This window comes from Phyllopteryx taeniolatus, chromosome 18 (genome assembly GCF_024500385.1).
Source record: "Phyllopteryx taeniolatus isolate TA_2022b chromosome 18, UOR_Ptae_1.2, whole genome shotgun sequence".
Lineage (NCBI taxonomy): Eukaryota > Metazoa > Chordata > Actinopteri > Syngnathiformes > Syngnathidae > Phyllopteryx > Phyllopteryx taeniolatus.
In genome coordinates, this window is record NC_084519.1 from 18,354,690 (window position 1) to 18,368,387 (window position 13,698).

Below are 13,698 nucleotides of genomic sequence, written 5' to 3' on the forward strand. Positions count from 1 at the left end.
GGATTCACATATTTGCCCAGATTGTTTTTTGTGGGTGGCCCAACCCTGAAAACACTCAATTGGCAGTTTATCCCCACTTATTCAAAACATTTATTCATTCATTTATTTATTTATTTTTAAATAAAATGCAACTCTAAAGGGTGCAAATGATTGGCAGATTTCCAATATTTGCGATCCGGCCCGTGCCGAGCGAGCTCCGCTGTAATTGCCTTTGTTTGAGGTTTAGTTTGACAGTTAGCGTCAACTCGAAAGCACTTTTTGAAGAATTGTGAAGTGAACCAATTGAGTTGAGCTCACTAGCACCACGCGGCGCTCGTATGCATCTGAAACGTTGTCTCTTGTCTGCAAGGCGGCGCGCGGCACGTACGACGCTGAGCTGGTGGAGGCGCGCGGTGAGCTCGGCCAATTGCTGCTTGACGTTCTTGTGCTCGCCGCTCTCCTTCTCCAGCTTCTCCTTCATCTTGTTGAGCGTCTGCATCATGTCGTCCTTCTCCTGCGTCTTGGCGTCGCACTCGCGCTCCTTCTTCTCCAGCTTCTGCTGCAGCTCGTGGTGCTCTGGACGGCAAAGTCGGCGGTGAGCCGCGTGGCCGCGCCGGGCCGCCGTCGGCGTCGGCGCCGGCCGCACTCACCTTTTCGCATCTTTTCCGCCTGCTCCTTCCACTGTTTCACCTCGTTCTCGTTGACCAACCTGAATGAGACGAAATCAGAATTTTCCTCATTTGAATCAAATTGACAGCAGAAAATGCATGACCATTATTTTTGTCAGAGATTAAACAGACTATTATTTTTGTCCTCGAAATTGATTAGAATTGCGTTACAGGTTCCGCCCTCAACGGCCAACAATAAAGAAAGAAAGAAAGAAAGAAAGAAATCGGCAACATTGTTTTCCAAAACTCAAAAGAAAATGTTTTCACGGACTATAGAAATCTGAATATTTTCCGATAAGAGGCTGAGATTTGACTATTTTAATTCAAACAAGGTCTCTCCTCGATTAATCGATGATCAAAATAGTCGATTCATTGATTTAATTGTTGCACATGCAAACAGAGTGACGCTAGTTTACAACAGCACAGTCAATGCTTCTAAATTGAGCATTTTTTTCCCCAACCCAACTGGCGGCAGCGCCTATTTTTTATTATTATTATTCTTTTTTTTTTTAAAGCGATGAGCGACTTTAATTCCCGATAAGAAACAGATAACACGAGCGGAAGCCTTTGAACGTTTTTTTCTTTGCAAATGACACAAAAGGAGCCCGATGGAAGGCGATCGGGTCGTCGACCGCCATTCCATTTTTGGTGAAGAGAAAAAAAAAGTCGGAGATTCGATTCGGAGGCCAAAACCTCCCAGCCTGAGCCGAGACTAAAAAGCGGGAGCACTCACATGCGCACTACATTTTTCACGTTGAAATTCTCCAGCGGCGCGACGTCGGGATCGGGGTCCTTGTCGTTCTGCAGCACCATCTGCTGGACGATGCGATCCAGGAGCAGCCAGTACTGCACCGTGTTGCCGCTCCTCTTGTCTGCGCACACACAAACTCCGAAGCTCAGCGCTGCCGAGGGATGCTTAGGAATTAGACGCTCCGCTCAAAGCCGATCCTTCGCTCACTCCCTACTTCCTAATCACTATGTAGGCTTTTTGTATCGTTAAGTTTCTAGAGTTCACACATCAGTCCAATGAGCGCTACTTGAGAACGCCGTTCAAGACTTCGTCGCAGTCGCATAATCACGACGTCGGCTTGCGAACGCTTCGCCTCGAATCCAAATGTTTTGAAACACTTAAACGTTCAATAGAACTGAAGTGTGTACTTAGGCAGTGCTTTTTTTTTTTTTTTGGAGAATCAGCGCTCTGCCTTACGTTCCAGAGATTTTCACGTCACAGCTCGTGACTTCGTCTCGGGGCCAAACATCAAACCTGGAAACTTCTTTCTTTTCCTCTATTGGCGCAATGCACCACGGCATACGTTGCGTTTCGGTTGCTCACTCGTTCTCGAGCTGCATTGTGGGATGCGTTAAGGATGGGAAGGAGACTAAATTGTCCGTAGGTGTGAATGCCAGTGTGTTTGTCGACATGTGATGTGCAACTGGCCGGCTGGAGAAAATGGGACAGCAGTTTTCATTTGCAAGTTGGCGATGTGAATTGTTCGCACAGCGACGGCAAAATGTCCACGAGCGTCTGCTGACAGGCGCTCCTTCGGTTCTCGATAGTTTGGCTTCTGCGGGTGCCAAACACATGACATCATGACATCATGACATCATGACATCATGACATCATGACTTCATGACTTCAAGCAGGGACGCCAACGCGGAAGACCCTTTTAAGGCCGCCTTCATCAAAGTTACGACGATCCTCTTTACTCAACAAAGTATGCCGCTTCGACACAAACCCCCCCAAAAAAATAATAATAAATAATAATAATATATATATATATATATTTTTGTTTTGTTTTTTTTTGTTTTAAAAATTGCGTGGTTCATTTTTGTGTTTAAATATACATTGTTGAATTCTCTTTTGTTTTACGTGTCAGTTTAACAGAAAACTAACTGGGAGCAACAAATAAAGGGCGTGATAGTTTCAGTTTCAGTTTCAGTTTCAGTTTCAGTGACCGGCAGCAAACACCTACGCGGCATCAGGAGGCAGTGATGGAGGACGGACATAAAGTGCGGATATGCGTCCGTGTGGTTCATCTTCTTGCGGATGAGCTCAAACACTTGGGTGGCACTTTTGGTGTCGATATGTACCTGGAAAGAGAGGACTCGAGTCACTGTATCGCGTTCGAAAGGGCAAACGGCGCCGGCGGACGAGCGCCCGATTCGCTCACCGACTCAAAACGCTTCGACAGAGCCAGCTCGTCGTCGTTCCGCAGCATCTCGAAGTAGTCTAAATGCCTGAACAGAGGATCAATGTCAAAGCGGGAGACAAAAGGGCATTTTCTCTGTTTGGGCTGTGAAAGGTGGAACGAGCTTCCAAATAAAAAGGAGGATCAAAGTGAACTTGAATTAGCAGCAGGGTAGTCACTTTGGATGGCGACACTGTCCCAATTGAACTCCTCCTGCCATATTCCTCGACTTCAAGTCGTCACATTTTTCAAACCGTTTCAAGTTCAACACGTTCAGCTCATTTGAGACGTTTGACAAATTTGTTTTCACTTCAAAATGCCCAAATAAAAAGGAAATGGAACAAATCCTCAAACGAATGGAGAAATTCTTACAATTTTGCCTCATCCTTCCGTGTTTCTCAACTGATTCAAACCATTCCAACATCAATATCAGGACATTTTTTTTTTTTTTTACATCCCCCAAACCAGCGGTCCGCGGACCGGTACCGGGCCGTGAGGCCTTTGTTACCGGGCCGCAGAGAAAGAAAGACCAATTTATATAATTTCTGATGTATTGCAATTCGCGTGTTCATTTATTTGATTTGATTTTGGAAAATTGACCGGATCCGCGCGTCTCAATTGACACGTCGACACTGCGCAGAACGCTTCCGTTTCGGGTCCCGGCCGGCTCGAAAGCTTCCGTTTCCGGTCGGATCTCAAAGAGCGAAATCATTTCATGAACTAACATCATCGGACGTTTTGTCTTTCAACTTCTATTCGTTCGGCCGATGGAGGAGATTTTGCTTTCCATTCTCGGGTTGCTATTTAGCTATATGTTAGCATAGCTACAGTTAGCATGTGAGCATTTGGGCAATTCTTGTTGCAAGATGGAAAGTCAGCATGGATTTGACGTGAGGAGTACAGAATTCAACGTTGAGCCAAATTGTGCATCATTCAGCGATTTCTCCTTCTCGTGCCGTCAGTCTGGTTTTGCGCTCACCTGTCTAACGTGGCGTTCTCGTGAGAACGCAGCTTATCGATGACGGGTTGGATGCCCAGCATCAGAAACTCGTATCGCAGGTGGATACGGAACTCCAGACTCGTCTGAACGGACCAACAAAGAAGATGGCGAGTTAACGACTTTCCGCTGCGAGGAAGCGTCAAGTGCGAAGGCGGACTAAACGCTCGTGGTCACCTCCCCTGCGCCTTGACTCAGCACGGCGTTTATAAAGGACATGATGGCCGTTTTCAGGTTGACCTCGTCTCTGTAGCGGCCCGTACTCCGGTCCAGATCGTTTATAAGCGTCTGTGGGCGACAGGTCGTTGCAGGCGTTAAATCGACACCGCTCACAGAAAGGTTAGCGACAGGGCGAAACGGAAACGCAACCCCAAGCCTGACCCTAAAATCCCTCCAGCGTAAGCTTTGCAGGTGAACTTGAATTGAGCGTGACCTGAAAGCGTGTCCTCTCGCAGGCGAAGCGCTGGTAGTGCAGCACGGCCTCCAGGATCTTCCTGTGGCCGCCGGGCACCAGGCACACGGCGCCCATGATCTCCAGCACGGCCACCTTGGTCTTGACGTTGTCGGTGGCCAGGCTGCGGGCGATGACGTTGATGCTCTCGGCGTGCGCCAGCACGTGGGCGCGGCCTTGCGAGTTGTTCATCAGCGCCTTGACGCAGCCGATCAGCGACGTGTGGATCTGCGACTCGGTGGTCTCGTAGTCCATGCTCTTCAGGAAGTTGAGGATGCACGTCAGGCCGTCCAGGTCGATGAAGCGCGTCACGAACCTTTGGGGAAATAAAGATTGCGACATTTCACGTAAATCTGACATCCCAGCATGAATAAAAAGTCCGACTTTACACAAAAAAAAGTCACATTTTGGGGAGAATACAATTGTAATATTGTAATTTTAGAATAGAGTGGTATTTTTCTAATTCACTTTTTAAAACAGGACTTTCTTGTCTTCTTAAACTTTGGACTTTAATCCCTTGAATATTACCACCAGCTTGGAAAAGTAGGACTTGATTATTGTGAGCTTTCCATCCCAGCCATCTTGGAGCATTTCGACATTTCGACGCATCTTTCAAGACCCACAGAATATCGTGGTCTGCGACAACAAGCACCGAACCCTCCGAAAGAAAGAGTGGACTCTCTTCTTTCACTTTTCTTTTGTTCTTCTCGTTGTCCCTTCTTAGAACGTAGGTTGGTTTCTGTGACAAGAAACATGTCCAGCAGAACACCGACTTTGGCGCGCTAATATATAGTTTTTTGCTTTTGTGACACCTCAAACTATAAAACAACAATAACAAGACTGGGAAAGGGCTTTTAAAGGCATTGATAACTATGAAACACGCCCTCATAATCAATGTGACAAGCCAAGATTCACTAATCATGATCTTCTACTCAAAAGCTGCGCTGATCTCAATTCCGGAGCGAGGAAAATACAGTGGTTTATTTCACACCTGGCAGTTGAAAAACGTACTCGACGGATATATACGTCGGTGGCAGTAAACGGTTGAGTTCCAGTTGCCGAATACGAAGGAAGTGAAAAGACTGCACACGTGATCACCTCATAGGTTGAGTCCTGAGAGCAGTCTTCAAGCTCTCGATGGTTTTGTTCCTCTCCTCCTCGTCCTCCTTCTCCAGAGCGAGAAGCGTCTTTCGCTGTGCCGCAAACATGGAGACGGACGCAAGTCACGACACACTCAGAAATGGATTCTTATGATCATCCCTAACTCAGATCTTGGAAAAATGACATCACCTTAACAAGAAAGGAAGGACAAGCTTTTGGGTAAAACGGGGGCAATGGTACGAAACCTCAAACCGACTGCAGTGTGCTATTTTACGAGCTGTTTTGCAAAAAAGTTGAGGTTACGACTTACAGCTGCCATTGAATTGAGCTGATCGATGTAGTACTCTGGCCAACTAGTTGCGCTCTTGTTCTCCTCTTGTTCCTGGAAAACACCACGAACAACAGTGAGACATTGGACACTCGAGCGGGGAAGCGTTTCACTGCGCGTGAAGGTCGACGTACGGCCCCAGAAAGTAGGGCGACACACTTAAGCAGCCCACTTTCTTTTGAGAGGTTTCACAGCTGGACGCACAGCTGCCTGAGAAAATCCGAAAAAGATTAGCAAACCAAGTTCAAACTGTGGATTGAGGACACGGACGGCCCCCGCCGAGTTTTAATCTCCCGACGGGAACGTTTGCCAGGGAAGTGAACCCGAAATTGCTTTTGGGCAAGAATAGATGACTACGGGTTGGTGACAAGAAGGTTTGAACAAGTTCGGGTTCAAAAGTTTGCTAGTTATCGCAGCCTACGCGGGGAGTCTGCTAGCCGTTTGTCCGGGTTTGGTCGCATGACGTTCACAACGCAAGGGCGAGAGAGGACGTGACGTTAATTTGGAGCGACGGAGGGCGATATTGCACCGCACGGCGGCCCCCCGAGATGGATGAAAATTCTTATTCCACAAACTCGATATTAATCTGAATAACGCGTTTCGACTGATGAACAGATGACAACATAGGAATTCTTATATATAAAAAAAAAAAAGAATACAACATTTAAAAAAAAAAAGGTTGAGTTCCCCTTTCCGCGATCCAAGTCCGCTCCGTGAGGCAGACTTGACCCCGAGCTCGTCCCGCCCACGAAAAGGCCGCCGCCCCCCGCCGTCGGTTGACTTCACGCGCCATTAAACGCGAGGCGAGCTGCCAGCGCCGCAGGCGAATTGGGCGGCAGTTCATAAAGCGTTTTTGGCCGGTCTGACTGCGGGGGAGGCGCTTCTGACCCGGCCGTCGGTGCCAAGCGGAGCTGGGAGAGTCTGTTAATGGACGAGATGAAGAGGTGGGTCGCTTCCTGTTTGCAACTCCAGCAGTTCATGTTTCACCCTTCAACACGAGGATGGATTCCCACACTCAGCGGAGGAAGTAGGGAGTGTACTTACTCCGGTTTCATTTACTTTCGGAGTTTGGAAACGCATTAGTGACAAAGTTACTTGGGGGAACTCGGGACAACGACAGAAAAAAGAGACCTGCTAACGAACAACCGAAATGGATCACCGTAAGAAGACAAATGTTATTCAAGAGGAGACTGAGGGCAGCGAGACAATGGGCCGCGGCAGCGAAACGGAGACAGCGGAGTATTATAATACCGCAGGCGTTAAACTGTGAAAAGACACGCTAACGCGCAACGACGAGTCACGGGCACAAACGATGGTTGCCGCAGCAAAGTGGAGACTGTGGAGCCCGGGCACGGCGCACTTGGAACCCTCGTTGCACAAAGACAATGGCTTAGCTCTCCCCCAATGGCTCATGTTCATCGCAAAGGTGTTCGACGGGGTTTCCGTCTTCTTTTTTCGCGTGGCGGCCAAACTGGCTCTCTGGCGCCGCCTCTGGTGGAAGCCGAGCAAATCTTTCCCGTTTCTTTCGAGTTTGCTGCGGACGGCCGAGCGCTTCCTCGCCGACTTCCCGCTGAACTCACGTGACGGACGCATTTATGCGTTTGGGTCGCTTTTCCCTTCCGGAGCAGGTGGGTAACGCCGCCGCCCCCCCACGCCGCAATAACGCACATTCCTGCCGAGTCTCTGTTTCTCTCTCTCTCTCTGTTGTTGAGCTCGATTTCCCAAAGTGTCCCGTGGAGCTATTTCGGGCGGCAGATATCGCAACAACGAGGCCACTATCTGGGACGCGGGAGACGCGTCACGATACTTTTTCCGTGATGCTCGAGATGAAATGGAAGGAGATCACGCGGAACACACACCAGAGGCCGTCTTACGGCCCGGCTCATTAAAACCAGTTGAATCTGAACGCAGCCGCGTCTCACTTACAAGAGGGTGTGCACACTTGTGCATCCACATTATTCGTCTCAAAAATATTTTAAAAAAACACTAAACAATTGCGCCACACAGGCTACGGGTGACATTTATGGAGGAAAGCATTTTGTCAGTCTCATTTTCTTTTTAATCCCAAAAACCTGCCAATTGAACAGAGGTGTGTAGACTTTTTATATTCACCATATGGTCTCTTTTTTTCCATCAACGTATCCCCCACAATAAATGGGGGTTCATTGCGTGTGTGTGTGTGTGTGTATATATATATATATATGTATGTCTGCGTAAGGCTCTGAAAAAAAAAAAAAAAAAAAAAAAGATTTCCTGTGCAGACAAAGTGAGAGGGAAAAAAAAAAAGCCTTCGTTGTTCCATGCCAGGTAAATTAGAAATTTCACGATTCCCGAGCGCCACTTCGGTCAGGCGAACTGCGCTGTAAATGCATCAACACCTCCGGCCGAAAAGGAGAAAGTCGTCCCAATGACGTCAGCGCGTCTCCTCGCCGAGCAAGACGACGCCTCGCGGGCGGAACGGCGGCGACCGCTCACGTGGGATGTGCTCGGAAACCCGACAGGCGGAGGAGATTCGCGAAGCCTGAGAAGAGAGGCCCGATGAGGTCAGCGCCATCTCTAATTCAAAACAGGTCGGGCATTTTATGAAAGACTACCAAGATACAGGACGGGAAACTTGGCGCCGACTGTTTTTACAGCTTGACCCGTTCCCTAGAGTCAAAAGTCCGGATGTCTCGCCTCGCATTTACGGGCCGGATTGACGCTTTCCTCCTCAAAGTTGTAAAAATTGTTATTTGAAATTGGCAGAAACGGCGTCGAATGATTTATTGCAGCGGATGACGACGTACATCCTTCCTGACTGAACAGACTTTAAAGTTTTTTCCAGGTGTGTGAAAACACAATACAAGCATTTTCACTCTTGGGGGCAGCGCTTCATACACTACGTTTGATTGGATTGGATTTTCCCATCACTTCCTCCTTCAGAAGTCGACGCTTATGATTGGCTCTCTCTGGTCACGTGCCATTCTGCGGTCGTCTCAAACGTGGCACATTTTTCCAAAGATGACCTCGAAGCGCCAGCTTGCGGTGCAATTTCTTAGTTCATCTGAGACTTTGAAAAGGTTCGACTCGCAGTTCCACTTTTGAACACATGAAGGAACATTTGACTTTTTAACGGCCATGAACGTTTTCACCGCGCTTGCGTGTCGTGCATCTGTGCAATGACTTCCGCTTTTGGAATGTGACTAATGTGTATTCTCGATGTACCTGCAGTATTTTCATGATTTTGCCTTTAAACCCCACCAAAATATTTTGTAAATTACCCACAAAAAAAATCCTAGCTATGATGACTTTCACCTTCAATTGAAGAGCGGTCACAGAAATGTGGCCTTCGCCATAACAGCCATTTAATGCGGAGTACCTCGAGCGCAGCGGTTTGGAAGCGCACCGCACCACGCTAGGGGCGTTTCGAGCGTTTCATGTCGGAATATCGTACGCACGCACGCACAGCGCAGCGACGGCCTTGACCAAAAAAAAAAAAAAAAGAGGAAAAGACAATCGGGAAGCTTGCTGTCGTGTCAGCGGTAACAGGCGGCGGCGTTTTGCTGCTTGTGACGAGTGAAAAGGGAAAGCGAGAGCAGACGGCAGGCGCGACCGTCACAACGAGACGAGTAATTGTGTTTTTGTGTGTTTTTCCACATCGCCCTCCGCAGTCGTCTCGTCATGACAACCTGTTACATATTCGTGGTAGAGATCACGTGGATTCTGGTATGGAAGTTTCCTGCTGCGGGGGGAATTTGAAAAGTGATGAGTGAGGGGAGGAGCTTCATGTAATGAGGCCATAGCCCTGTCTAATAGAAAAGGAGAGCTTTTCCACCATCTTGTGCCAACTTAAAACTTTTTAGGAGCAGGTCAATCACTCAAAGATGTTCACTACTCGCGGTAGGTCTCTTTCCCCGGCGATGAACGGGGAAAGACTGTACTTCCTTGATACCGATTGCTACTTTCGTATTAGCACGGGCTTCGGCGCCATGGAATCATCTCGGGTTTTTCAGCAAATAGCTGAGGACGCTCCAAATACGCAGCGGCGCGTCCCTGCGATGGCTCGCATGCTGGCCAGGCAGACATCTGACCTTCTTTTTGCTGCAGTAGATCTGCCACTTCTTCTCGGCGGGCAGGGCAAACATGGCTTCCCGGTGCTTCTCGGTGAGGTCCAGCTCGTCCTGCACGTTGGGGGGGGAAAGAAGCGAGGTCATTAAGAAACGCTACGGAGGAGAACAAAAGTCTGTCATAAATGTCTGGAAGATTTCATCCCCGCAGTTGCAAGTCGCTGCGGGTCTTTCAAGCGAGATGCGGTCCGGTGACATCACTGACGACGTCTGCTTTTTAACATGATCAGGAACAATATGGCTTTATGGCTTCTTCAAAACCATAAAGAGAAAAAGTCGTTTTTGTCCTCAAGCAAATGGCAGATGACATCGCTCGACGTCGTATTCGCTTTCGTACGCGGGCGTGCGTTGTTACGCTAGGTGCTCCGCGACTGACTCCTATCAGATGCCGTTTTTTTGTGTTTTTCCCTTCTGTTGTTGACCACGTGAGTAAAGACCGAAGGCGCGGCGGCCCCGTCTGTCCGACGCGTGCTCACAAACATCCGGCGGCGACACGCGTCCCCCCGTACGGAGCGCACGCGAGGGTCTGCGGCTGCGTCGCATTCCAATTCGCCGAGTGTCAAATAGGACAAAATACAGAAATAAAATTGACGTCATTTTTTTCGGCCAATTCTGCCGCAAATGATTTCAAAATCAAGTTTCATATTTGTTGTTTCATTCGCTATCAATGAAAAGCTCTTTTGTGTGTGTGGAATATGCTGGAAGTCAGACAACCAAGAGTGTGAGGCGCGCATTTTCGAGGAAGTTCAATAAAAATACAATAACCGCAAAGAATATTTGGACATGGCCCCCCAAAATTGAAAGACCCTGTAAAGTGAATTCAGTGATTTGTTTCTCAATACATCGTACGTGGTTGAAGACAATTGCTGAATGCGTGCAAGGACTGACAACTATGTCGTACTCACTTGTGGAGATATAGCGTTAAACTATTTTGCACGATTTCCGTTTTCCTGATTTTTTGGGCCGTGACTGAAACAGGCACGGGTCGTCCCTCCCCCACTAAATAAGAACTTCAGTGCCTATTTTCTATGCGTGGGCATAAGAAAGATGCAAGACAATTTTTTCCAGGTCATAGTAGAGGTATTTGATTGACAGTTAACAGCTGAGCGGGGCGTGGTTTTAGCGCAATTAGCGGACACGGCTACAGCATTTGAGACTGGACAGAATGGCTTGATTTTTCACCATTTAAGCCTCATTTTATATCTCATTTTTTTAATCTTTCAAATTTAGCAGGAATGTTACCACTTCTTCCTGTGGTGTGTCCAATTTACATGACGTTGCTTTTCACTTTACAGGGACTTTACGCATACTTTTGGGGGAGGGGGTTGGGGGGGAATCCTCTGCCTTGTTTTTTGATGATTGGAAGAATTTTTTTGAGACGCTACTTTGTTTCAAAATTTTGATAACTACTGGTCTCATGCATTGATTGCAGCACAAAAAGAGCTTTTCTCCGATTGCGAAGTGCGTCTCCGCTTGACGTAAATCTCCCCGCCGACGGCCCGCGTACGCGAGTCTTTCCCTTCGATTAGACTCGCACGCAGCGAAAAGGCGAAACGCACGCGGCCGTTTCCTTTTCAGTAAACACAGCGACTGAAAAGCCCCCCCGTCCCGTCGTCGCACTCAATTATGTGCGCCGGACAAAAACAAGCAATTAGCAGATGGCAGAGCGCCTCGGACGTGAGGAGCCGCCGAACGAGGCCCATTGATGTGCGGCAACGTCGAGCTTACGTTTCCGTGGCGACGGCGGCGCCGGCCGTGGCCGTGGCCCCGTTACTCACAAAACGAGCTAAACTGGGAGGGAGCGACCTTGATCGGTTCATACAGCGTGGAACAAAAAGGGGCTTTTTTATGGACCGCCGGAAGTCAAAACGAGGTCAAACAATTGGGAATTCGACCAAACGTTGGAGGAAAATACGCATCTAAAGTGTCACTAAACTTCGGAGGGCAGAAAGAATAAACTGGGGGTAGAAAAATACAGTGGCACCTTGACTTGAATTTGTTATTTGTTGTCTCCCAAGTTCAAAAATGTTGAGCAAAAGCAACTTTTCTGCTTTTGAAAAGGAAGCGATCACTGCTGCCGAGTCAGACGTAACCGTGAAGCAGCTCGACCAACCGAACTCGGCGAGCGACGGAGCATTTCCGACAGTACTGCAACAAACTGGTTGTCGTTTTGTGACGCTTTGCGTATCTCGAGGCGCCGCCGCAGCTCAGTTTGCGATCAGAGTCGTGCGCGAGACAAAAAAAACAAAAAACTTGCTTGCTTACCACCAACTCGGAAAAGATCCCGTCCAGCTCGTCATAGCCTGGCATGGGCAGCGCCGGCTCCATGGTCTGCAGGGCGAAGTCCTCCCGAAGTCGGTAGGTGATCTCCGGGTGGTCGCTGTTGTTGAAACAGCAGCACAGGAAAGAGAGGCCGCCGCCGCCGCCGCCACGGCCGCCGTCGCCGTCTCCGCGCTTCGGGGGCGCCATGGCGCTCGGGCAGGGAGCGTTGCCCCGTCACGGCCTCCGCCACCTCAGAGCTCGGCCTCCGTCAGAAGGTTCTGAAAGACGCCGGATGACACTCGCTCAAGCGGAGAGACCGCCACAATTTGCTTTGAGTTCCGTTCACAACGAGCTAGCCGTCATCAAAAATATCATCACATCACGATTATATTGATATTAGGAGTTCCCATTTTCAGGAGTGTAACTTTCCCGCGCTCTCGCCACACGCCACTCTTGCAACTTGTCTGCGTCATTCACTTCCTGAAAACAAGACAAACTATTGCGCTTGCACTTGCCTAAAAAAAAAAAAAGTGAGTGTTCCAAATGTCGAGTTTGAAACGTTATGAAATCTACCTCGCTTGGCATTTTGCGCGAACCGTGAACTTTAAAGCAACGTACACACCCGTGCCGTGCGATTACACTTTTATGTGTTATCACCGTGGTAACCGGCCCCCTGAGGGCAAGCCCGACGACGACGCGGCCCGGGATGAAAACAACGTAGACGCCCTCGTAACAGATGCCAATGCGCACGTTAGAACAGGCCGTCCTGGGTAATGCCTTGAAGGGGGGAAAAGGGAAAAAAACCAAAACAAAAAAACCACACAGGTTGCTGGGGGTTAGCAATGAGAGATCAGAAAGTCACACAATAAGAACGCCTTGTTTGAAATGGAAAGCACCATTTCCAGACCTTGTATCGCCCTTTCCTTTCCTTTCCTTTCCTTTCCTTTCCATTCAGCCGTGACTCTCCTTTTTAAGAGCTGCGATCACCCGGGTGTGTTTGAGGTCTGAGAACAAAAGAAGTTCCCGTAAAGCCTCTCAGACGAGTAGTCGCTGACCGACAATTATGCGGCCGCCTCAATCGTCCCGATTGTCTTTGGCGTCGGACTTTCCCTTCCTGAGGCCAGAGGCGGGATCCGCCCGGTGACAACCGTCTCGGCAGAGATCGGCTGTCACGGACGAACAACGCGGAAGGCAAAAGTCGGCAGCAGATCATACGGCGCCGCATTAACAGCCGAGGTCGTCGCTGGATCGTGAATTGCAACAAGCACGGAGAAGGCCGAGCGTCTCCCGACCACACGAACAGCGGCGCTGACCGGCGGGTGTTTCTGGCTACGCGAGCATGATCAGCTCGGCCTTTCCAGTCGACTTCGGTGGATTCGGACGAGCCAATCGATCGTGGCGGTGTTCTTAAAAAAAATAAAAAATAAAAAGTCTTCCCCGAACACAGAGAGACCGAACAAAAACTAAGATTTCTTTTGAAAGAGTATTCGCGGTCCTCCTTCAAATATGGTTCGCCGCAACATGTGATTCCCGTTCTGCATAATCAGTGATGACAAACTGCCAAATGAGCCAATGACGGCGCCAAAAAGCACTCAACACCTCGCGACATTCCATCGT

At 48.8% G+C, this 13,698-nt stretch overlaps 1 protein-coding gene across 4 annotated transcripts in view; it reads right to left on the minus strand.

Moving 5' to 3' along the window:
• Positions 1–13,698, minus strand: part of LOC133468104 (disheveled-associated activator of morphogenesis 1-like) — a 46,124-nt gene that overhangs the window by 8,336 nt on the left and 24,090 nt on the right. For all 4 annotated transcript variants that reach the window (XM_061753570.1, XM_061753572.1, XM_061753569.1 and 1 more), the window contains 12 exons: positions 12,085–12,359; positions 9,784–9,873; positions 5,696–5,767; positions 5,383–5,477; positions 4,267–4,600; positions 4,011–4,121; positions 3,816–3,919; positions 2,819–2,885; positions 2,621–2,738; positions 1,381–1,519; positions 630–688; positions 368–555 (listed from right to left, as the gene is read on the minus strand). In XM_061753570.1, the coding sequence (XP_061609554.1) occupies positions 368–555; positions 630–688; positions 1,381–1,519; positions 2,621–2,738; positions 2,819–2,885; positions 3,816–3,919; positions 4,011–4,121; positions 4,267–4,600; positions 5,383–5,477; positions 5,696–5,767; positions 9,784–9,873; positions 12,085–12,288 (1,581 nt within the window). In that variant the 5' untranslated portion in view covers positions 12,289–12,359. The remainder of the gene's footprint in view (positions 1–367; positions 556–629; positions 689–1,380; positions 1,520–2,620; positions 2,739–2,818; positions 2,886–3,815; positions 3,920–4,010; positions 4,122–4,266; positions 4,601–5,382; positions 5,478–5,695; positions 5,768–9,783; positions 9,874–12,084; positions 12,360–13,698) is intronic.